Raw genomic sequence first — 26,049 nt, forward strand, 5'->3', positions numbered from 1 at the left:
AACGGGCAACGACCAAGCGGACACACAGCCGCTACGGAAATTCTGTTGAAACGCGTATAGACGCAACGCGAAGGTAAAGTACACGTGTACAAAACTCATACGCACATTCGCGAGTGCTACGAAAAAAAAAGGAAAAAGAAAACCTAAACTGTTTTCAATTTGATCTAATTACATTGGCGAGGTCCGCCAAAAGAGCAACATAAATTTAATATATCGCGCCAATCGATATCGCCTAGCGATTATTATGTGGGAAAGTTTATATGCGGGCGGATTTAATAGTTTGCATAATTTACCCCGCTAGTTAGTTATTCCATTAATCATTACCCCGGGTAGGTGTGTGCACGCCCGCGAATAACAATCGTACTATTATTTATAACGTATTCAATTTATCGGTAACCCGCGGGCGGAGGTAAAGCGTGTAATCGATTCAACTCGATTAATTAACTCGCCCCCGCGTATGCGATTGTAACCGAGGTGCCTCGGTGTGCACGGAGGCGTCTCTCGTTACCGTGGACGAAAACTTTCCGCCACCGCGCGCTGCCTCCGTCGCGTCTGTGTCGCGCAAAAAAACACGCACGCACGCGCGCGCACACATACACGCACACATACACATTCTGTGTATGCGGGTCCCGTCCGCTTATCCGCGACACAAAGGCGTTTAATTAGAAGCGCATCGGAAAACGGGGGCATCATCCGGCATCTGGTTTTTGTCCCCGGCAATTTTCGCGTTCCGCCAAGGCGATACGGATTTTTCATCCCCGTCGCCGTTAATAATTAACGGATCAAAGGCATTGTATTAATATTTGCCCCGAAGTCCCCGACCGCACGGAAGATATTAACCCGCGTAATATTGTGTCCATGTTAAGGGGGAGAGGAGGGAAGGACATATTGAAACCGCACAAACTTCGCTCATAGCATCCGCGGGTATGAGCTCGTAAATATACCGGGTGGCTGAAATCGAACTTGGCGTAGTGCGCCCGGTGGACATCGCCCGAGGAAAAAGACCGACCTGTCAATATGCGCGACGTTAACCGAGTCAAGACCAAACAATCCAACAATATCTTGCTGTTTGTCTAACATGTACATTCACAGTTAAAGAAATTACATTTTCCGAAAAACGTTCTCGATGAAATAATATAAGTAACATATTTACAGGAAATTTGTATACATTTCCGTCAATTCGGCAGAAGAATTACGCTTTTCTTTTTCTGTTACGATCTGTGCAAGCGTTATGCTATTCTTATACACTTAAAAGGACACCGTGGCTCTTCAGAGGAATTACCTAATGTTTATCCAGAGCACGGACAGCGGTCGGCTACCCGAGTCGTTGGGTTGTTTCGGAGCCGGTGGTGCTTAAACGCGCAATAAGTGGAGGAAGAGGTAGGAGTGGGAGGGTCAAACTAATTCGATTCTAAACTCTGACCACATCGCGAGAAAGAGACCATAGGACGGGACGCTCCGATGCGGGAGGGAGATTCGCGGGGGATGAGAAAGGCTACACGCCCGAACGGGCCGAACGGGGTGGACACAGATGGCACTAACCGCGCCGTTAAATTCTCAAGCCGTAACTCTAATTACTCATAGACAAGCCGACATTCTAGTGCCAGATGCCGGTGAAACTTGTTAAAAGCACGCGAACGCGATTACTCATTCGATCCTGGACGCCGGCAACTGTCGGCGGAAGTCGATCCGACCGTTGCGGCTTCCGGATCAAAGTGACACCGTAAGAAACAGCTTTTGTAATAAATAAGTGATATTGAATCAATTCTCACCGTCATCAGAGCGAAATCAATATGCCAAATATAAATGAGTATAATAATGACAAAGTCCGAGATATCGCGCTTATGTTCGGCTTAAATTTTACGAGACACGACAAACATACGATCCATAGTTTCTGCGATGGTGATTAAGCCAACATTTTCTGTACCATGTTGCAGGCGATAAAATGACTATGGATGGGAGCAAAAGCGAACCGGGCAAGAACGGGGCCACTCAACAGGAATGCGCGGGTTGCGGAAAGACGATTACGGAGAGGTAAGTGTTCCGCTTCATTTGCGTGACGCAACGCTACGTGTACGTTTCACATCCTGTCCTGAAATAACGCTAATCGTCTGCAATGCCTTATTTCCTCAGACATATAAACTGAATTAAATAATTTTTTCTAATGAAAGTCGAACCGCACGCTGTCCAAAATTCGTAACTTGATATTTGAATGAAATGAGTAATTATTATTACAAATAGAAAACTTTATAATAATGCACGCTCGACATAGTTGTAGAATAAAAATAATTGCATTTAATTTCTAAATTATTATATAAGGAATTTTGCCGAAACAAACTAAACTTAAATAAAATAATAGTAATAGTAATCTGGTAATCTCTTTTCTTCATTTTTAATAAAATTTTTTAGTCGGTAATATTACTCAATTCTTAAAATTTAAGTTTATGTAACTACAATTTTTATATTAAAGTCATAATTTTCAGTGTGCTATTATTGCACTAATGAGATCAATCGTAGTTAAAACACATTAAATAAATCTGGAGAGAAGAAAAACCTGAATCTTTTATATATGTATAGTTATAAAAAGCATATTCTATAAGTTTAATAAACACGCTTGTATTTTCTATATTCAGATGCTATCAAATAATAATTCTATTTAAACAGATATCTTCTGAAAGCATTGGACATGTATTGGCACGAAGACTGCTTGAAATGTGGATGTTGCGACTGCAGGCTTGGCGAGGTCGGTTCGACGCTCTACACCAAGGCTAATCTCATCCTTTGTAAAAGAGACTATCTACGGTAAATAACGAACAATTTAATCGATCAGTTTCTCGTAAAAATATTTTCGGCAAGATTTTCGCGGATTCGATAGCGTTGCGCATCTCGTGTCGACGAGTCAGTAAACAGACAGACAGATTGACAAAAGCGATTGACGAAAGACGCTATTGCGGAGGGGAGAAGACGAAATCGAGGCGAGCGGCGGCAACAAATCGAATTTTACAGATGAATTTCCCTTATTGAATACACCCACATCCCATATAAACACAAGCGAGAGCAAATAAACTGTGTTGAGATTACAGAGTCCCGAGGGAATGCGCGCAGGTGGCGCGTCCGCATGAGGAACACGCACCGTCGAAACATTGTGGCCTTTATTAATGGCCCAATATTTGAAGACGGCATATTCGCGGTGCCCGTAAGCTTATTGGTTTTCGTCGCGCACGGGGTGAAACTTTCCGCTCGCTCTCGTCATCGAACGAACAATTTTTCTTGCGTCGTGACAAAAGTCAGGCTTCCCAAGTTCCGATAGTATTATATATTTTGCGGCAACATTTAATTACTCAAAGAATCAATACATAACATAAAAGCATATTGTATTAGGTTCATAATTACTTAATATATAAAATATGTAGAATAAATATAATAGAGTATTAGGTCTATTTTTTTTGTGTTTGACAGACTCTTTGGAAATACCGGTCATTGCGCAGCGTGCAGCAAAGTTATTCCAGCTTTCGAGATGGTGATGCGCGCGAGGACCAACGTTTACCACTTGGAATGTTTCGCTTGTCAACAGTGCAATCACAGGTAAGAACGCAAATAACGTTACGATGTGATAATTTTCTTCCTCGCAAAAAGGATATTTTATTTAAATTTAAAGAGAATAAAACGGTATTAAGATTGAAACTATATTAACCATATTAACTGTATTCAATAATCAGCGGAATTCCAAGAAACGCGCCGACGAAACAACAAGTTTCGATTCACGTCGCGCCGAAGTGTGCGGTCTCGCTTCCGCGGGCCCCCCTTCGGCGGCGCTATTATTTTATTAACAATAATGAAAGCCGGTAATTAAACATTCACACCCGGCGGCGCCGACGTCGGCGGCGACGGCAAAGTCGCTTGCTCGAATATTTCTCTCTCTCTCTCGTGGCAGCTCATCCGTATAACAATTTAATTCGAGCCACCCCAGCCGCGCGCGCCCGGGGGTTTGCCTAACTTCTGCAGCACTTCGCAACACTTCGCTTACTTATTCACAACAACCGAGTTAAGCCGAGGCTCGTTCGAAAGCCGGGACTCGAGCGCCGAGACGCCTCGGCGGATCTGCCGAATGGAGATAATCGGTGCGCGAAGGCTCGAGAGCCCGCACGTTACGCTTTTGCGAGACGTCACGAAGAGAACAGCTTCTCCATCTCTATTCTTCTCTTTGCGCAAAATGACGGGCAACATGTTTTCCAAGTATTTATATAGTTCTTTTCTTAGAACTTCACTAGAAATCCCATCAAAGAGTCACGATTGTCGGAACTGTTTGAATAAAAGCTTTGAAATTTTGTAAAATAAATATACACGAATATCTAATTTCTACGAATAAGTTATTTGTTTTTGGTAAAATTAGACGTTACACGACTGCTGTCTCCCGTTCCATATATATCACGGTCGATGTAAACGTTGATTCGCTCCCCTAACTCGAGACTTTCGTAAAGGATCAATGCCGTAGAGCGCGAAGAATCCGCTCGACGTTTCCTCTCTTGACGAGCATAATTGACGCGAGAGCTTCCGACGTGGATGCGAAGGCATTCGGAGACATTCGCCATGAGAGGGAAGAGAGAAGAGAAAGGGAGAGAGGCTAGGAAAGTCAGAGTTGCGAACTATGCGAGCGACGTGTGGGTGCCTCGAGGTGCACGTCAGATGCAAATCATGCCGACTAATTTCTCGGAAAACTCACGAATCCGCAGGGAGAGAGAGCAGACCGAATATTCGCGGCAAGAGATACGTCCGAGTATAATAGCGCAGCGATAAAGCCGAATAGCCGAATTAATTATACCCCCGTGTCTTTGGTTGTCCAAAACAGTTGAATCATTCGGTGCCCAACCGTTTGGCTCGGCTATAATTACCAAAAGCGTCCGTTTTACGTATGTGCTGATTAACTTTGGGGAGAGAGCCAAATTAATCTTTGTAGATTTCGACATATTAATATTTTATTTATTCAAATTAAATTTGTAAAAAGCCGCCCGTATAACAGGAATAAAACGTATAAAGTTTCGATTTTTATATTTTCTTTTAAAAGGACACAATGCAATTATTTAATTTAATGACGGCGAGCGCTGGCTTCCAACGCCGAAATAATTAAACTCTATTTAAACGATTATAATTGCACTTTCTTTCTCTTTCTCTCTTTTTAGATATATTGTATCTTTTAATAGCTATTTCATTATCTTAGTTAAATCAATTTAATTGTACAGGCTTATACCATTTCTTTTTCTCTTTTGTTTTTGTTTCTATTTCTTTTGTTTCGTTTTTCTCTCTCTCTGCAGACTTGTATATACAAATACTATGTACAGAATCAAATTATTATTTTACTTTATTCTATTTTATTTTATTTATCTTTCTTGCTATTATACATTTTCCATAAATTTGTCATACTGTCTTCATATATAGTACATTTTAGAAGAATTTTGTAGATCGATTAAATGCCGTATTGATATGAAATAAGTTACGTCAGGTTGGAAAAAGGACGGGAAACGACGGGATCGCTTCTTTATGCCACTTCACAGGGTCGATGGTATTTCGGCATTTAATGTCACTTCCCGACATTTGCCCGACCTTTCTTGCACCCTACGGCTGTCTAGTCTGAATTGATTCGAGCTACGAGACCGAAACATCGAAAGCGCACGTCAGAGCGCTGGAAGGAACGCGCAAGTTTTGTACAACACGTTTATGTTTCTATGGATTAATAGACTATTGATAGAGTATATAATAAAAAATATATAAAATATATTGAACTATAATACAACTAATAATGATTTCTACAAGCATTAGAAAAAATAGTCTTTTATACAAATTAAAAGCCACCGTCTCGCGCGACATGATCTAAATCCTGAAACGGATGTCCTTAACGAACGCGGAAACAAAATCGTCGACGCGGGGAGTGGCAGTCGTCACGAAGTAAAATTTAACGGCTCTCGTCGCGAAAAGCTCGTCGTCGACGCGTGACTATCGAGCGAAGCCGATTATGGCTTAAAGATACGTCAGCGGAAAGTATACTTTCTTTCGCGGTCGATGGTAACGCGCACCCTTAAGGCGAACCATTGGTCAGGGGTCGAAGAGGTTGACCGTACGCAAAGGCGGAAACGGATGTGGCCGTTGGGTCACGCGATCACCACCGAGCCGAGCATAAAACACCTGAGTTGTTTAATCATACGCTCCCGAGGTGGAAGCCGTGCTTCGAGAACTCGGTAAGGGTTAAGAGACCGGCCGGTTTCTTTCTCTCTTTTCCCTTCGTCGGCCACCTGAGTTTGTATCGCGATACGGAAGTGCGGATTACTCATTGACGAGCGGACGTGCAAACGCGACGGTAATGAAGGGCCTTGGATTGGACGAATCGTTCGTGATAGCCGCGCGAGAGTTCAAGTATGAAAATTTAATCCTCCAACTTAACGTATAACGTACCGTTGGGTTCCTGTTTAATATCCTTCCACGATAAACTTGTACGATAATTCTATGATAATTACGTGAACATTTCAATTTATATGCTAATTTTCTTGATACTACCGTCTTACAGGCGACTGTTCCAATTTATTTATTAAATGACGAAAAAATCAGAAGGTAACTGGCTTTTAAAAACTGTCGGTGCTTGTATTCGCGTTTATCACGATGCTACGTGAAACTAGTTACGGCCTAAGAGGATTAGGTAGGAAAATTCAAATTTCTACATTGTATTCAGCGCTTTAGCGCACGACGAGATGTAAATTCGCAAGTAACTTGTGACAGAAAACTTAAGGTACCGAGCGGTTGCCAAATATTTTTCTACGGTGGCACAGAATTATTCTTGCTAATGTAATCACGCTTCATCTGTGACGGTATCATTATTAACGATGTTTTCTCAAGCAATAATGGGAGAACTGTGAGCGAATCGAAGAGCGCGCTTAATAAAATTATAAAAGCCCATCATATAAACGGCATTAACGGGGCGAACGCTTTCGCCTGTTTTCCCAGCGTGATTCTCGGCTAATATCTCACGGCGATCGAAACGCGTGGATAAAAAAATATCAAATTTATACCGTCCCATCGGTGCGTGGCGGGTATCTCTCGCGCGTGCACGCTGTTTAAAGCCGATGACGCACTTTGTGCGTCGCGCAGTTTCGAGATTTATCGCGGCTGCGTTTCGACCACCAATTCGTCGGCGGCCGCTCGCGTTCGCGAGCATCGACGAGTTACGCGGATTAATTTAAAGTGTCGCTTGCGCGCGAGATGCCGGATGAGTCCGAGCGAAATATACGCAAAATAGGGATGAAGAAATTATATTCGTACGTCGCGCTCGCATGTACGGATGAAAATAAGCCGGTAATTTGCACATATTTTGCGGTAAAACTTTCGGGTGGAGAAAATCGGCTTTGGCAGCGCGATTGTCATCAACATAATACAGTTAATGCATCGCAATAATTAATTAATAACCAACGCGGGAGAGATACACACACACGCTACGTTATTAGCTTGTCAAATAATTGTATCAATAATCACGCATTGATAATTATTGTATAATGAAAAAGCGAAATGTGTGCGCTCGTAAATCACGGCGAGTCGTCGGCCTCGCAACATTTTCTGAAACGTAAAGTTTCGAAAGAGAGAGAGAGAGAGAGAGAGAGAGAGAGAGAGAGAGAGAGAGAGCGGTCGGGTAGATTTTAATTAAATTCTACGATCTCTCCTCGCGCGCTCTGAAACGACCGCGTAGTAAGACGCGACCGGCTTAAGCTCTTCCTCGACTTACGATCTCTGCCCGAGGAAGCTTCGTGAGTCTCGCCTTTGTCTAACGAAAGCACGGCGGGCATTGTCGGACGACTGCTCGTCCTTCCCCGCCGACGGGCGCAGCATTGTTCGTGCTTATATTGTATTTTGGCATTACGAGTTAGCCGGTTTAATTGTTATTGTTCCGCGGAGCTTATCGAACACTGTGCCCTGTTGCATTCCCACGCGAATCATCGCCCGGCATCGCAATTACTCCTAAATCACTAAACTCCCCTTACCTGCGAGCGAGCAGTTACACGTAACTTACGACATTGACACCATTTATTGACTTTCCGATAGCGGCACCCGTGTTACAAGCGTCGCAAAACCACGCCCGACCGTATATCAACGTCTGCGTACGTCGAATATCCAGAAACAATATTTAAATAATAACACATGGTACAAATCATGAAATTTGATACAAGATAGCCAGTATAATTCTTTGAGTCATCTCTAGCTTTTGAGTAATTATATATATTGCGATGCAAATAAAATTGTAGTATACTACTGGGATAAGCTACATTTCAGGATAGAAAATAGATGAGATCATATTTTTTAATTAATTTTATGCAGTCTCTGATTCGATAGAATTTCGATTTAAGGCTCGATATTATAGAATGTTTAAATAATTGAAATGAAAATTGCGATAAATGACACTACCTGGATGTTTTTATTAAAAATAATTTCACTTTAAATTATAATTATATAGTCAAATTTACCATTAAAAAACATAATAACATGGAAATGACAGATAAATAGAAATGAAACATCCTGGGAGTTCCGGAATTTATTATTTCATTATAGTGCCTAATAGCTATTTAAAATGGAAAAAAATATCCGCGTGTCGATGTTCAAGGGATTCGGCAATTAAAATCGCGCGGATTATACATCCCACTTCGCGATGGATAATACACTATCGCCGAACTTGTATCTCAGCACGGCCCTGCCATTATCCGAGAGCTAACCCGCGCGAGATCCTCGGAATAAGGACAATGCAAAGTTAATTTTGCCCTACGATTCTCGAGGGTGAAGACGAGGGGGTGAGAAAGAGGGCGGACGCTCTCGCAACCGGGTAAAGTAAGCGATATAGGTGGGCGTCGTGTGCGATAGGACGAGGTGACGGCGCCAAGGCGGTGGTGGTGGTGTGTGGTCGAGAGAGGGTTGAGGAGAGAGAGAAAGCGGCCATTTTGTTTCCGGTGTCCCGGGAGCACTTCCGGTCACCGTCACGCAGTCCCGCGCCACGGAGTGCCCCCGAGCTCCTGAGAGATCTCCTTCCGCGATTATATTCAAATTAAATGCGCCGGTCCGACCGGTAATATACTGCCGCCAATTTAGCTACAACCCCCCGGGGGATGGTACGCCTTACCTCCCTCCGTTCCGCCGGCCGTTTCGCGCATCGGAGGCGCAAGAACCATGCGAATTGTCTCGTTTTGCTGGGGCGCGTGCCGCCACGGTGTTGATGATTTTCGACCTGCGGTTTCGACGCCGGATCCTCGATAAAGAGCGCCCATCGTATGCGGGCATAGTGATCGCGGTGAGCCAATCGACGCGGCGTCGCTCTAGTGGGAGGATCGTTTCCGGAATTTCGCGATAGATAACCGAACAGATAGATAGAAATGTATGGAGAAAAAATCATGATCGGTCTATCTATATATTATACAAATAGGAGATACGTTCTCATCGGCTATTTTGCATTACGACGTTTCATCAGTGCTCACGACAAGCGCTTTTTATTCATGGATTAAAATTTTATTTCAAAATCTATTACACGTTTTTCGTTGTGACGCACGACGCGTTTCCGTGTCGTATTACAAAAGGAAGAACAAATCGTAGAGAGGTCAAACTCTAACGATAAACGACAAAGGCAGAGATCGCAACCAGGGTATACAAACTACAAAACCGTAATCGTTTCATGCCGCGAGATCGACAATAAATTCCCGGGCGGCGCGACAAGGAATTCGCTTCCGGTTTTGGTTGTGTCGCGCCGCGCGCACGTATCGCGTTCAAGCGCGGCTGCATCCGAACAGTGGGGTTTCGGTTGCACCATTTTCAATGGTGATAATCCGACGTGCCGAGAGGGCCTCGTTGCGCGCGAGTCGAACCTGCTTTGTCACCGGATAACCTAGACTCGCATTCCCGGCTCCGATGGCGATAGACCTGCCACTTCCCGTTCCCTCCCGCCCTCTTGATACCCCTGACTGCCCCCCGGCATCGGTCGTTCCCTCCCGCCGATGGGTCCCCGCGTCCGATACCAATCCCCGACAAACGCGCGCACCCTCGCGCCCGGTGCCCTCGAGAGAGGCAGAGACAGTCACAGAGAGAGAGAGAGATACGGAAAGCGAACGTCATCGACGGCGCGAACATATTCGTGCGTGCACTTCAAAACGATACGCGGCCGAGGCGAGCGGTAATAGGCGTAACGCCATGATTATAGATGAAATGTTCCGCGGGGGAGACGGAGAACGGAATCGTATTACTCGAGCGGCGACGAGTCAATTCTCAGGTGCGAAAAGCGGCACAGAGAGAAGAGGCATTACAGTAGGGAGTAATTAACTGTCGTGTGGAAGACTCGGGTATCATCTCACGACAGTAATTCAGTAATTATAAAAGAAAATACTTTTGACGCCGATCTGTGTAAGCTACTGTCTTGTGATAGTTGTGATATGTCGATATCGATCCTATACCCGCGGAGTAGCTCGTTTCCAGACTCGTATCTCTCGCGCGCAAATAGCTATAGATGAAATCAAAGATTACTTGTGTGGGCGAAGAGAAGAGGCGAGTGTCACAACGTTTGCGTTGGCCGTTACACGGGTATTCATTTACTCGGTGAACTGTGGCCGACGGTGGCGGAGACGGGAGGGGAAATTTGCCGGAGGCGGCATCGCGTTTGGGAGGGGGGGTTGTAATAGGCGTACACACGCGTACGGGCGCACGTACACGTGTGCGTATGCATTTACGCGGCGCGCTGCCAATGATTTATGTATACCGCTAATTACCAGCGTGCACTGCACTGTTTTATCCGGCGATCATAGTTTTATTAGGCCAACCTGTGCATTGCGGTATTGTCAGCGCCAAAAGCACCCCGACACGCCGAACAAACCCCCGTACCGGTTGCACCGAAATGCACCGCGCATCGCGCTGCGTTTGTAACGCTGCGGGCGCGGGCACTTTCCGGGAGCAAAAGTGTTTTACGAAGTATTCCGCGTGCCCTGATTTGTGAAATCTGATTGTGTTCCTCATTAATTTCAAGAATTTTTTCTTTGTTTCTTCAACAAAAATTTATATATCATTAAAAGATTTAGACTTACAAAATACGCATTATTAAAATAATGAGGAAAGCGCCTGTCTCAGACAAAGTTATATTTTATCTGAACTGTACGATTTCATGTATTTCTCAAAATCCTTTCTGCATTCTTAAACCGTATGGTAATAAATTATTTTATGATAAAGTGGGACATACCCATGGATTCGCGAGAGCGACGGGAAACGCGCAAAAAGGGGCCGTGGTTATAAATGAGAGACGCGATAGCTCTTAACGTCGAAATTAATTCATATCCGCCGTCGCCGTTGCTGCCTAGACGTAATCCCTGGATTTTTGGAGCGCCCTCGCGCAGAGCGATAGCTTTAATCTCCGGTTTAGGGACCTTGCTAGAAAATAGACGCACCTAAGCCCCATACGGCTTAAACGTGGCTTTAAACTCGTCGTACGCGGACGATCCGCGTCACTCTTACGCATGACGCGGCGATATATTGGAACGCAGCTGACTCGCTTCTGGTGTGCAATTTGTTACGATCAAAATAATCGGGACGACCGACGGTTCAGGCAAACGTTGTAAAATACGAAACGAATGACGACTCGTAAAAGATTATTCGTACGAAAGCGTGAAATGGAATGTGATCTCGTTCTACTCAAAATAATTCTGCTGTTAGTTTCTGCCACGAACTAAATTGATCTCACTTTTATTCGCACGACCCATTAGCCAACGGATTCCATAATTAACGCGAAAACAGCATCGTCAGTGCGCGCGCGAAATGCTCGCGACAGAGTAATTAGCGAGACACGGGATTCCGTTAAACGCGTAGAATTAATCGCGCAAATACGAGATTAGCCGATGTGGGACGCGCAAGTGTATGTGTGTATAATACATGAATGTGCACCTATGTGCCGTATCTCTCTCTCTTTCTCAATTTCTCTCTTTCTCATCCTCTCTCACTCTCTCTTTCCCTCTTTCGCCCGTATTCCTCTGTATCGCTCTCTGTAAAATATATATATGTACGAATTGTCTATTACGTTGCCGATAAAACGATACCAAAATTGCCGCACCGCAGCAAATATCGTTATAGAAACTAACGTGATTCGCCCCGGGCTAGCCGTCCGTGTCTAGATTTACTATAATAATGTTTGAAATGCGATCGTAAACACTTCCGTACAACCGGCTTAATTGTGTAGCTAAATACGATTTATAAAAATCCAATTATTACTTCACGGCTGAAAATGTGCCGTACTAGCGATTACATACATTTTGAATGCGCCGTGCGTGTAGAGTATCAAACGTAGAATATTCAGAGATAAACTTTAAATAAACAGTTACTCGTCGCAAATATTTCGCACGAGCGGAGTTTAAAAATGCACTCGCACGGATGTCTCGCGCGTGGCGTGCGGGATCCGCGTTTACATTTCACAAAATAAAACGCAGATCGCGCCGGGCGACAGACAGGTGCTTATTTATTAGCGCGAGTCATGCAGCTCGTGGGTCTGGCGAAAAATTGTCCTTTCTAGGATCCCGGGGCTTTCGTGTCGCGACGCGATGTAATCGCGGCAACGACACGCGTGCCCGCGTGCTCACGATCGTCCCGCATTCGATAATCCGCGGCGTGTTTGTGCGCAACGACCGCGTCGTGCCGTGAAAACAATATACGCGTACATTTTTCGTTCCGCGCATGGCTCGGCATAAAGCGAGCCAATTACGAAAAAGCGCGGAGCAGCGCGGCGCGCGGCGCGGCTCATTGTCAGCTCAGCTCGCCGAAATGCCAGTTGCGGCCAGATTGCGTGGTTGAAGATATATTCTTCGCGCGGCCGTCACGCGACGGCGCCAATCACTCGCGAGAAATTGCGCGATTTGTACGATACGGCGAACGAATCGTCGTAACGCGGCGAATCGATTGTAATGAGCGTCGTAAATTGATCCGCGCCCCACCGCTTTCCCTCCTTATGCCAATTCGGGGAGTGAGAAATGCGGGGGTGCGGTTTACCCTCGTGGCAATAAACTGCGTTCTGCGCACCGGCGATACACGCGAAACTAGAAAAATTCCATACGTATCCTTGTTACATCGCTTGTCAAAGAAAACGACATGCTTTGACTGCGACGAGAGATTGACAAATTTGCGTAGCTGCTGATTTGACTGATCGCGTTATCGTTAATGCAATCTGAATTTCTTATTCCGCGAGCGTATCTGACACGCCATAATACATGACGTGAAATTAAACGCGTCGGCGATATCGCAGTCGGGTTTAATGCACAAAACTGCATAACACCGCTGGAGCTCTTTCGATAATAGCGTTCAGTGCGTTCGCAAAACGGAACGCTGGCCAATAAATAATAAGGGGGTACAAGAGATCGGTCGTGCGCGCGTGACCGTCGATAAAATAATAATTACCGTCGACAATGCGCCCGAACAAATTGCCCGTTAATTTTTGCCGATAAACATTCGTAAGCCCCGTAGAGGCGAAAACCGTATGCACGCGACGCGTAAATAATAGCCAAAATGCGATCACCAAAATCGCTCCCCCAAACCCGCGCGGAAGGGCGCGGTTTGCGCTCGCCGGTGCGTGTCGCGTGTGTATGCGAGCGGGCGAGCGTGGAGGAAGGGGCGGTTAGCCTCCGCATAAATATCAACGCATAATAATTTTGGATGGTTATTAGCGATAATAAAATCCCAATTTATCGAACGGCAACCCGCCCCCCCCCGCCGCTCGCACGGCCCTCGCGATTTATAATCTGCCCACCCAGTGCTTCGTCACGATCGCGCGCTGCACCGAAACAATGCGCCGATGTTTATCGGCAATGGGAAGAATTTATTCTCGCCGCGATCAGGAGCGCGGCGCCGTTTTTTCTCACGTTGTCTTAATTTAGACGAGTTTCCGAGATCTTTCCATCCCCTAAATTTCTAATTCATCTCTAATATTTATTATAAAAGTATAATAGAACTTATGAAAAAAATCTTAGCTGAGATGTGCTTTATTTTCGGGATTATCAACGAGTACATTTTCTTGACGTCGACATAATTAAAAAAATCCTTCATGACCGAACAAGATTCTCTCGCGAACAGCGATGTTCGCGAATCTGCTGCTGGCAGATCATAGTCAAACTAATTGTAAGGCGCGTCGCCCTTCACCCCTTCTGACGCATTTGGTTTCTGAGTTACGCAAAGTCTGCCGTAGACACCCTGTATCTACTGGCACACAACAGGGAATTAGGCAACGCGTTATAATATCACTCGTCACATCCGACAGCATCTCACCGAACTGCGTACAGTTTCCGTGAGATACAGTGAGAGAGATTATGCGACGTACACCTAAAACTCCCGCGAGGATCAAACGAGTCATCTGCAACTCATTGATTTTGAAACTATATAGCTATTACAAATTTCTTTCACTCATAATTATTCTTATTAATCAAAATTCGATTAGCAACGAAACCAGATAATAAATTTATGCTAATAAGTGCATCGCTTGTAAGTATTCGAGTATAGAGTCACAAAACCATATCGCGACGACCTAACGCACACATCTCTATAATCGATATCGTTCCATCGAGACGAGAGAAACTTTCGACGAACGAGCTTTCAACATTGTCCTTTCTTTCTTTCTCCCTCTCTCGCAAATAGCTTTCAGCGAACGTAAGCTTCGTATATTCTAGCACTCGTCCAGTGCATCAATTTCAACTTTCCCCGCCATCTCGAGCCACGGCATCCCTCCCGCATTCTTAGTCGACGCATTTTCTTCCACTTAACTTTTCCGGGCGATAAGGGCGCGGCCCATCGTCCGCGTTGTCGACGACAGGGGGTTTGGCGAGCCGCCCGCCGGGACGCATGCAAAGTAAACTTGTTCTTTAGTTCGTTAGGTCGGGCCGAGAACGGCGGAGAGAGACAGGGGTTGCTTTCCGCCTTACTTACGGGACTCGAAGGTGAAAAGATAACCTACGAGCATTATTCACCGTGGAGGAGACGAAGTGGCGCAGGCTACGACCGGATGCTGCCTGAAAGCCGAGAAACGAGGGAACGAGATCGTTCGCGTACCATCTTACGTGTTCTCGTAGTTTTATCGCGAGCACTTGGCGTTCCTCGTGCCTTTTTACGCCGTTTTGATACTACTTTTCGAAGTTTCAAAATTTATTCACGCGACGTGCGAAGAAAGAAGGAAATTTTAGCGTTGACTTTTTTATCCTGTGCCGACGATTTTGTAGTTTTTTTCTTTCTTTAATGATTACATCAACAGTCTTAAAAATGTTTGTCGAGAATTTCTCACAGTTTGCAACGTCTTACATGGAACAACTCTTGATTCCTGCATTTTTGCCCGGCATCCGTCGTCGTTACGATCTCGTTAAGGAGCGAGTTTTGCACAGCTCATCGCGAGGGCAAAAGAGGATGCCCAAGGGCCAGTCTCTCGATGGCCTTCCCTTACGAGGGTGGAGGATGGATTCGAACTCCCAAGGGTGAAATGGCTCATTCCGACGCACTTATCCAACGCGGGCCGTAGATAACCATAGATTAATGGGGCCTGGAGACTCGCTGAACGATAGAAAGAGAAGAAGAGAAAGAGAAAGATATACGTATATAAGCGAACGAGAGGAAATAAGAGAATGAGCGATGGAGCGAGAGAGGGTTTATTTCGGAGAAACGACGACGGAGTCAAGAATGAAAGAGAAGGTAGATCTATAAGAGGGGGCGTTATACCTAGGCGACCCCGTTGATTTATTGTTTATTGAGAAATATGGCCGTTACCTCGCTCCCGTGGATTAACCTTCTTCTTGCTTTCGTTCTTAATGTTCGATGAACTCGGACATCGGGCCGTAAAGAAAGCCGATCGGTTCAAAACTTTAGATTATCTTCCTACTTGGACCAGCAAAATTTACGACGTTTACAAGATGTAGCTCATTTACACATCGTAAAAATTATTCTAAAAGCTTTAGAAAATTGTTTTATCAAAAGTACGCGCGAGAATGACGAGACTTTAGAGAGAAACTCGCGGCTTCCGGCCGAATCGATGGTCTTTACTTAATGCAAAGCCAACCCACGGAAAGGATTAGGTTGACTAAGCTTGATAGCAAGCCTGTCTTTCGACCTCTTGCTTGCTTACTCTATCGTTACTTGTTCTCTCTACCATCGTCCCTCTCTGAGATAGACCCGCGGTGCTCAAGTTATCAAGTGCGTCCGGCCAAGAGGAGACATCGCCGGAAGTCAAACAAGCTGCCCTATAGAAGATAAGGCTGTCAGCCAGAGGTAGAGACTAAAGGATAAGGAAGCTATCAGCTTGTTTAGGCTGAAATTCTGAACGGGGTAAAACTTCGCCGACAAGTTGCGCAACGTCATAATCCGTCACAACGTTTGCTTCCAAATAAATCGAGCAACATTAACGATACGTCAATATCTTCATCTAAGACGGTTTCTCTCGCTCTCGCAAGACGCGAATACTAACGGAATTCGAAGTTTTCAGCGGGCTTCTACAAGCTAACTCTCCCGACAAGATTGAATAATTAGACTGCGGTCCGTGCAACTTTGAATTATGCGTGTTCACGGTATTGCGCTGGAAGACTGAGGACCCTTGGGGGACCAATTTGTTGATTAAGCCTGCCACAGATTCAGCTTCCTGTCTTCTAAAGATCCTAGGAAAACGTTTTCTAGACAACGTCTTGATATCAATTTATGTCAATATATTAAATATTTACTTAGCTGTTGAACGTACGCAGAGTATAATCAAACGTAAGGACGGTAATTTAAAATCGAACAGAAAATTTAATTCTCGAAAACATGTCATTGGAAATTTCAAACGTATATATATGTTTGTTAAAATTTTATCAGTAAATTTTATAAAGATCGAATAATGGAAAATATCGAAGGAAAATCGGTCTGCTATTATTGAAATTAAAAAAAATTTGGGAGTAAGCAAGATTGAGACGGTCGGATATTTCTCGCGGGATTACGCAACTTGTTCTGATATTTTCCAGTCGAATTATAGGGACGTCAACACCACCAACGGTATCCCTGTCATCCACAGCGCTCGGCTATGGATCGAGGGCAGCGAGCCTCGCTTTTGAGCGTAAAATTGAATCAACGCTTTTTAAATGTCCCGTACACTTCGCTGTATACATTTCGCTCAGTATTCCCTTGCGTTTGATGCGGAACGAAGATCGTTGACAACACCATACCAAATTGTTGCAAAATTCATAGCTCGCTCGGCCATCATCCGATCGTCGGACGTTAAACATAATTAAACGAAGCGAGAGCACTTGTGGCAGTAATTGACAGAATTAATCATTAACGAGCGCCATCGACACCGCGATATTTCAAGAAATGTCACGATCTCGAAGTTTCTTTATCCAAGTATTCCCTACATCTTGAAAATAATGACGTCTCAGGTCGAGATTTAATTTGACAATATTCGAGAAAGGAGTATTATTAGCACTATCAATCAATACCGAGAAATAGACCTTACGTCAAGTTCTCTCTCTCGAGTGCACCTCGACGATAATCCGGGCGAATCCGCCTGGAGTGAACTCACGGGGCCCGGCCGGCAAACTTGCCCGAACGAAACCTTGACAATGCCCGCCGGTCACGACTACACGGACGCGCGCGATATGGTAACTCTGCCCTCCGATCCGACTACACGCACCAGGGCCTCGCCCTGCCTAAAGTTCGCGCGGTCGGCTACGTTACATGAGGAGCTGTGTAACGCTAAGAGAACTTAAGTACTACCCGTAAGTCATATTTAATCCGACTCACCCGGCTCGACGTACTCGTACTGCTATCCCCGGACTTTGGCTTCCTCCAACGTCGACCCGTTGTATATCTGCCACATGCACCTGTAAGAATATATAAGACGGTGATAGTTCTGATCGAATCGAGAAAATGATGAAGACGAACTTAAAGTGGAATAAAAGATTCACAGACAGCCATAAATACTTGTTAAATTTATAATAATATTGATTTTTTATATATATAAAATATCCCACAACTGTCATAGATTTTCTTATGACCAAAGATTTCTATTAAAGATGTGTAATAAATAAAGTTGTCGCTCTATTACGCATTCTATCTCATTAGTTAGGAAAGATTTTCATCACAAGAAACTAATGTCTCATTATCGATATTCAACAACGATATTCAAAGAAAAACTAATTCACCCGAAACTCCACTTCACTCTTGTTCGATTCCGCATACTGATACGTGTGCCCACGCAAGTATATCCGACAAAACGTCGCCGTGGCTGCTCGTTACATCAGATCTCGATCTCGCTTCGAACTGCGACGTCAATTTGAAGAAGACGAGAGCCCACCGGGGGTTTCGCGCGACTCGTGACGTCGCCGCCGATCCTGGCGAACCGATAAGTACTCGCTCCGGGCGACCGTAGATTTATTGCCGGGCTTGCCGGTCTTCTTCTCGCTATGAGCCACCTTTTAGACAGCCCTTAACCGCCCGACCGTCAACCTCGTCCCTCCTGACTTTTACCGTCGTCCTCGTCTTGTTATGCCGCGCAGAGCGATTCGCGGAGTGCCTCCCCGACCGAGACTCGACTTCCGTTTTATTGGCGGAAATAATCTTTGATGTGATTCCGCCGCGTCTTAAAAGTTTTTCTGCCGTTATGGGAGCGACGGTAATCGATTCTCGAGCGAAGAAGAAGAAGACGTTTTTCGACGTACGCGAGATAGACCTGGCCGATCGTCATAATGCTTAACCGCACGATGTTCTTATCGGCGTTCCATCGTATCAATGCGCACTGCTGCGAGCTCGATGGCGCCATAAATGAGAACAGTCGTTTGAACAAAGTACAGCATAGGATTCGCGTCACCTTTAAAAGCGATGTAATTTAAATCCAGAACATAAACTAGCATCGACAAACGCGACGTAGTTTCGAAACTACAATCATTTCTACGAGCGCTGAGATATCCAATAAATCGTAAAGACTTTCGTGATTAAAATAATTTTTCTCAAAAATTATGCAAAAGAATTAATTCCACATAATTTTTAAAGCAAAACTTTATTCGCGATTTACTAAATACTTTGTATTCTTTGTAATTATCACAAATAGAAAAATGAGCATTCTAGAATCGAGTAACGTAATATCACGTGTATACTTTTCTTTTTTATTCTATCTTAATATCCGAGACTTGCGACAATCATTATCCATTATTATTAGCCCTGGTGCGTTTTTTAATCAACCAATGTTACGGGACGCTATTCTCAACCGTGCGAAATACAGAGCGCCACGATTCAGCAACTCTCTCCTCGACTCAACCCTTTCGCCGTAAGTAACAAAGGAACAACGCCGAATCCCGCGGCGGTATCTGCGACCCATCGCTGTCTTAATTTCCTTCGTAATCTACGATATTAATATGGCTTAGGGTCGGCCGACGCGCGTAATTTCGCGCCGCGCAGAAATTAATAGAAAGACGAATGTTCCCTCCGCGTGCTTCACGGTTGAACACTCGGCCGGAATGGTTAATGGCGACGATTTCTGCGCGTTTCCGCGCTCGCTTTGCCAAAGTGTGCCCTGCGACCAGCGCAGAAGTAAACGGCATATCTTCTAGACAAAGTGTTTCAACTTACAACTAGATGCGATACCGCGTTGTATTATACCATGCAGTGTTGGACAGTAATTGATTACAATATACTTATTATCAAAATAATGATCACATAGGTATAATCATCAGTGAGACCAATCATTAATCATACTATCCATGAGGGTCTGTAATCCATGGGGGACGTAAATATTATCAGCACTTTTATGAGAATATTATCAGCATATTTCTCCCTCTCTCTCAGTTTGAAAATCGAAAATATAATCTTTGTTTTACAAATTAATACAATACAGAATTGGTTAAATATGTAATCAAATTAATGGATATCGAATATGTTTACTAAGCAATCAAGTGATTAGTAATTGTAGTTATTAAATAATCAGTAATATATCATGGTTAATAAATAATGAAAATAATCACGGCTAAATTAATACTCGGTCTTGTGATTAAATTATTAATCGTTAAATAGAAAATTAATTATATCTTATGATCAATTCGAAAAATTAAAAATGTTGGAATAAATCAAACATTTATATAACTCATACGTAAGGGAGGGGGTAGACCGAACGCATATCTCGACAGACGAGCGATAGCGCTTTCTTAGATCGATTACATAATCAAAGCGACAATACAGTCACATGGCTGTTGTTAAATTTATCACATGTGCGTTTATTAATTAATTTCCCTGTTCGAATTTTTTTTCAAAATTTCAGTTTAATTTCAACGATCAATGATCTAAACAAATACATATAATTACAGCATTTTCTCCGAGCTTTCATTCTAAATATACCTATCGTGCGTTACACCGTGCAACGTTGAGGCCGCGATTCAGCGGAATTTCGCCTTGTTGAAAATGACACGCGCAAGGTATTCTCCCCGGCGCATCTTGTTTAAACGTCGCCTCGCACGCGATAGCGACGCGGAAGTCCTCGGCATCCGTCCATCGTTCGTGCATATGCGATCGCGGATCGCACGTCGGACAATGAGACGTGATTCGAGACGGCGCGCCCTGCCGCTTTGTGTTATCGAGTGGCATTCCGACACGCTTCTGGAGTGACATTTAGATAGCGACGTCAACTGTCTGCGGAGCAAATCCGTCGTGGAAGCGAAGGCTCTCCTGCTCCTCGTACTTCCCCGGAAACCTGACGGCGAGAGCCCTCGCCACCGGAGCGAGCGAATTCACTGCTGATCGAATTAGCGCGCCACGGTTCCCCGATACCCTGACAGTCTGAATTAATTAACAGGAGAACGCGCTAGGTAAGCAGCCATTATCGCAACGAAGTGCGCGCCGTGCGCCAGGCGAGAGGTAACTGTTCAATGGTGCAATCATAAACGTCAACTGATAGACGACATGAATTTTTTATCGTTCTAATGTACCGAGGAAACAATTCGATTATATAGTCGATTTTAATTGTATTGTAATAAATCTATGGCAGTGTAAAAGTTTTATCATTTTAACAATATATAAGATATAAAAAATGAAAACGCGATATTTTATTTATAAAAAAGAGATTAATAAGTTTAAATACTAGAGAACCTTGCAGCTTTTCATCCTCTCGTCAGTCAAGAGTTTCAGCAGCGAGATGAATAAAGAATATCCTCGATTCTGCCGTATTAGATAGCGATAGTCGCGCGCGGCGAGAATTTTGCGTCTCGGCGCGACGTCTTGACTCCATTAACTTCACACTTAGCGGCACCTTAGAAAGCCCGTTGCCGTCGGGAGATCTGATTAGGGGTTCGAGTCTCTGCTAAACGCGTTAGTCTCGGCTGCGGGGCGTCGCGCGAGAGCACGGAGGCGCGGCACCATCAGGTGTTAGAGAGTGGCGACCCCGGGAATAGGCATGGGGGACAAGAGGGCGCGGGCGGTCGTTGGTGTCTGTCTCTTCATAGTTTGATGCAAATTGAGTACGAGCACCACCAACTACCGGCAGTATAGACATTTTCCTGGCTTTCTCCCCCTCCTGTCTATCTATATACAGACACATACCTATACACACCTATCTACCTCGATCTAGACTCCTTTCCCCCCCTCTCTCTCTCTCTCTCTCCTTTGTTCTTGGAGAAGACTTCGCGATCGGGTACGAAATTCATTCCGCGCGACCCTCTTCGGCTTCAAGCAAACTTCCACCTCTCCCTCCGATCTTGACTACCACCAAAGTGTTGCCGTTTGGGGTTTCCCGTCCCACATTGCGGAGTTCGCGCTGTTTGCCGACGAATCTCGGAGGCTTTCTCTCGACTTAGCAGCGACAAGAGAAACGCGTCGCGTTTCGATCGTTTAACAGTTTGGTCGATGAGTCTCTTTCGTCAGTTTGTTCTCTAAAATATACTATGATTCTATTAATTGTAAGATCAAAATTTTTTAACATATATATACGTAGTGTATATATGTATATATACACTATATATTTATGTGTATATAATAGAGCCCTATCGTATTTCATTCTATAAATTCAAACATGTAAACTATTCCTGCTCGTACTAATTCAATGAAATCTATAATAACCACTATCAAATATTGCATTCGCTTGCGCCATTAAATATAATGGATTGATGATGTTATTTATACCTATATATTGCCGTTTAAATATAATAATTACTGTAAACTACAGAACGTATCTGTTTCTTCTAATCCACACACACACATGGATTTAAATAAAATCACTCGGAGATATATGTTTGAGCTTCGGCTTGCATGGCAAGGGTATGAAAATGACACGAAGCTCTGAAAACGACCGGCGATACTAATGTTTCGAACGTTTAGCGTTGCAGATTACAGAAACAGCGTTTATCGGGGAAAAATAGCGCGTATCTGGACGCGAAATCACGACGCTATTATAAAGGATCGTTCTTTCCTGTCGCTCCGTCGAAACTCATCCTCCCTCTCCTCTCGCACCTACGTCCCGTAATGTTCCTTTTTATGGTGCATGATTCGAAGCTGCCCCCGGGATCGATTTTGTTCCGTAGCGCGGTACTTATCGTACTCCGTTACGAGGACGCATTGCTTTTTATGGTGGTTACATGTTCCGATCGCACACGGTATGTCCTCTCTCTCTCGTCCTTTCTTCGTTTCTCTCTGGTTCTTTTTATTCTCGTCAAACGAGATGTCTGTACCGTGTAAAAAAAGCATTGCCTAAACATATTATCTTATAGACAGATTATCCGCTGTGGATTATCCGTAGAGGAAATCGAAACACGGCGATTCTAAGTTAAAGCTTCATATTTTAAGGATTAGGACAATAAGCTTCTTTCACGAGACATAGGACCATTCAGTATAATTAATTCAACCACTTAATTGAATAGCGCAATCGATAGCAGATGCTAAACCTGTACGTCATACAAAATCGTTAATGTACCTCGAGTTCCCGACGGTGTCCTGATTTCGCTGAACAGAGAGAAGCGTATTTATATATTACAATTAACCCACACTCGGCTATCGATCGAGACATCGCGGATAGACGTGATGATAATCGTACAGATATTTTAAGTTCAATTATACCGTCGCCAATCAGGCCGAATATAGAATCGTCGCTCGCTATTTCGGAACGGGTCTCCAACGTGGACTCTAATGCATCCGTAATTTCTTCGTATTTATATTTCTGAATCAACGACAGGATAGCGAAAATCTTTAACGGTGAATAAAATCGAAACGATATAACCAATACGATTTACATGATCAACCTCGTTTTGAAGCCCGGTAAACCTGTATTTATAGCAGAATCTATATCAAGAATCTCAACCAATTTAGATTTGTTCTCGTTTACATTAAGCATAGTCACTTTTAGAAAAAAAAAACACTCGCTGATGTTTCTAAATCAGGACTGTTGCAACTAAATGAGTTTTAGGAGAAAAAAAACTACAGTTTTACACAATCGTTGTGTATTTTAAATAAGTGAATCTACATACATATTTCGCGCGCATCGATTTCGTGGACGTACAAATTGCTCAGTGGCGCGGCGTGCACGAATCGCTAAGTCCGCCGAGAAAAAAATGCAGATTCTGCCGGATACGGCCGACGTACATACGTCGTAGAATCCTATTGCGATTTCATGATACTCTCGGAAGGAGACGACGTCGCGGCCGACCGGCTCGTTTCGAATGCTACAAATGTGCCGCGCGCGCTCGTTCAGGTGGCTCGAGTAGGTGCTGAAAAAAATCACGTCTGCATTTACATAAGCGCCGGTATAAACCACTCGGCAGAGAAATCCCGACATAAAACCCAAACAGGATCCTGCGCGCGGGACAGCACATCCGTTGAATACGCAATGGCCATATGTAGCCGATGTACCCGTCTGCCACCCCCTTACCGAAAAATGCTTTTATTATTCACCGGTGAATTACGAACGCGACGGTATACGCGTTTTACCCCGGCATTTGCACTGACGTGGAGTTTACACGGCTCATCGGCGACGTCTTCGACAGTAAGTCGCTCGTTCCGTCGATAAGTCGCCGGTATCGAGACGCATTCTTTTCTTCTGTGGTTTCTGTCGGTTTTATTTTGAAGGGTGGCTTTCGCTGCTTGTTTTTATTTTCTAGCAATGCAAGGACGATGATTTATCGAAAATTGTCTCAACAAATATTATAAAATTCAGGATATATTTTTTAATTATTTTATTGGATTATTAAGAGTAAAAAAATGACATAAAATTAAAGATAATGTAACGGTGCCCGAAGCGATTTTATAAGAAATAAAGGAACGAGGGTCGATTCTCGCCGAATGGTATCTCTCTACATTAATGATATCCGAGGGACTCGACGTGTCCCAAAGACGACTCGAAGTTCCGCGAGCTCTTCCGTAAGACAAATCGCGCGAACACGCCCGTCATATCGCGATCGATATACGCGGTATGTATAACGTCCGGAGAGTGATGTTCCCGACGCCTGACGGGAATTTTCAAGCCCCGTAGATCCCGGCAAAACGATTTTCGTGTCCCTCGTGGATCTTCGATCCATTGTGACGCGATGGAAGGCGCCGGCCGCCCTTATACGAGCCCGCTTTCATGGCTCTTTAGCATTTCCGGCGTAACGTCCTTTATGCGGACGCCTTCCCCCGAAAGGGCGCGCGGTAGAGAAAAAATTGACTTTTAAACCGGCAATAAAAACGAAAAATGTGAAATCTTTGATTTTAAAGGCCCCGCCAGCCCGCCCCGCCCGCGGCCCTTCGCGGGGGCGACAGTTGGCCGATGCGTATAACCCTCGGTGGCAACCTTATTTCTCTGATATCGCATACCGAGCACGTTCGGTACCACGCCGCCGCGCCGTCCCGAAATCCGCGTGCAGCGGTATGTATATCGTGTCGGATTACTCCGAAATCCCGGACTTTTATACGCTGAATTTTAAAATACACTCTTCGGTGCGATGCCGTCTCTCTGATTTTATTCGTCGACATCCGAGAATGAACAGACGTCAAACTTGTGCACGTGTCGATCTACTAAAGATTTTCCGACTGTCGCGTTAGGCGACATTGTTTAAGATCTGTGATCAGTAATGCGTTAGAAATGTTCTTGCGAAGAGAGAAAAGAAAATGAGAACGAGAGAATTGCCGAGATTTCCAATCTGGTGGTAATCTGAGTATACGATGTCTGCGAATCGACTGAAAATTTACATTTAAGAGTCTTGGGAGACGCCGGGAGGAAGTAGATGAGGGGTGGCGTTTCGCAGCTTGTTTTTATTTTCTAGCAATTTCCTCGGCGGAGCAGAACGGAAAGTGACCTTAAAAGGAATTAGCACGCTTTACCGCTCTGCCGATTTCGTGCAACTCGTAAACAGAATTTCTTCCCGTCCCTCCATCACACTTCTAAATGCTACGAATCGACGAAATAAATAAATACCTTCATTTATTCGCTGTTGGTCCAAATCACAATTTTAGACATGATTATAATTTCACAAAGATCGTACATTCTCGATTTTATACAATGCAACATATAATTGTAACGTAACAAAATTAATTTCTGATTGCAGATTTTGCGTGGGCGACAGATTTTATCTCTGTGATAACAAGATCCTCTGCGAGTACGATTACGAAGAGAGGCTGGTTTTCGCCAATATGGCTCTACATCCTCCGCCTAGCGCGACTCTGGCACACATCAAGAGACAAGTGACCCATCTTGCGCCGCAGGTAAACAATTTGCGTTTTCTTCTATTCATTGCGAAATTTGTGCGCGATGATAGGACGAGTTAGAGGTTTATGTTGTTACGCAGAGAGCAATGTTTATCGATCAACAGACATATTTTCGTTACGAAATAACTCTATGTAAGACGCAGTAGAGTGCATCGTGGAATCTCCTTTCTGGACCCTGGCCATCGTATTTCAAGCTCGCAAGGTTTCGAACTCCTCAAGGCGCAACCCCTTAAGGCGGGTTAAAGTGGCAGGTCGCCCGTCCTGACCCTCTCGACAACAAAGGGCTCCCCGGGGGCTTCAGCTATGCTTTATCATCCTACCATCGTCTTACGAGTTAGGATATCGCGTGTC

General features: G+C 44.4%; 2 protein-coding genes across 2 annotated transcripts in view; one reads left to right on the plus strand and one right to left on the minus strand.

The window, feature by feature from the left end:
- Positions 1-26,049, minus strand: part of LOC112452145 — a 200,304-nt gene that overhangs the window by 143,953 nt on the left and 30,302 nt on the right. The window contains exon 2 of the mRNA XM_025012216.1: positions 17,785-17,864. Coding sequence (XP_024867984.1) covers positions 17,785-17,864 — 80 coding nt within the window. The remainder of the gene's footprint in view (positions 1-17,784; positions 17,865-26,049) is intronic.
- LOC112452142 (LIM domain only protein 3-like) overlaps positions 1-26,049 on the plus strand; it is a 77,388-nt gene that overhangs the window by 40,467 nt on the left and 10,872 nt on the right. The window contains exons 2-5 of the mRNA XM_025012215.1: positions 1,938-2,034; positions 2,665-2,802; positions 3,460-3,585; positions 25,539-25,695. Of these exons, the coding sequence (XP_024867983.1) occupies positions 1,946-2,034; positions 2,665-2,802; positions 3,460-3,585; positions 25,539-25,695 (510 nt within the window). The 5' untranslated portion in view covers positions 1,938-1,945. The remainder of the gene's footprint in view (positions 1-1,937; positions 2,035-2,664; positions 2,803-3,459; positions 3,586-25,538; positions 25,696-26,049) is intronic.

The sequence above is a fragment of the Temnothorax curvispinosus genome, unplaced genomic scaffold (assembly GCF_003070985.1).
Source record: "Temnothorax curvispinosus isolate PA1 unplaced genomic scaffold, ASM307098v1 QBEX01002996.1, whole genome shotgun sequence".
NCBI lineage: Eukaryota > Metazoa > Arthropoda > Insecta > Hymenoptera > Formicidae > Temnothorax > Temnothorax curvispinosus.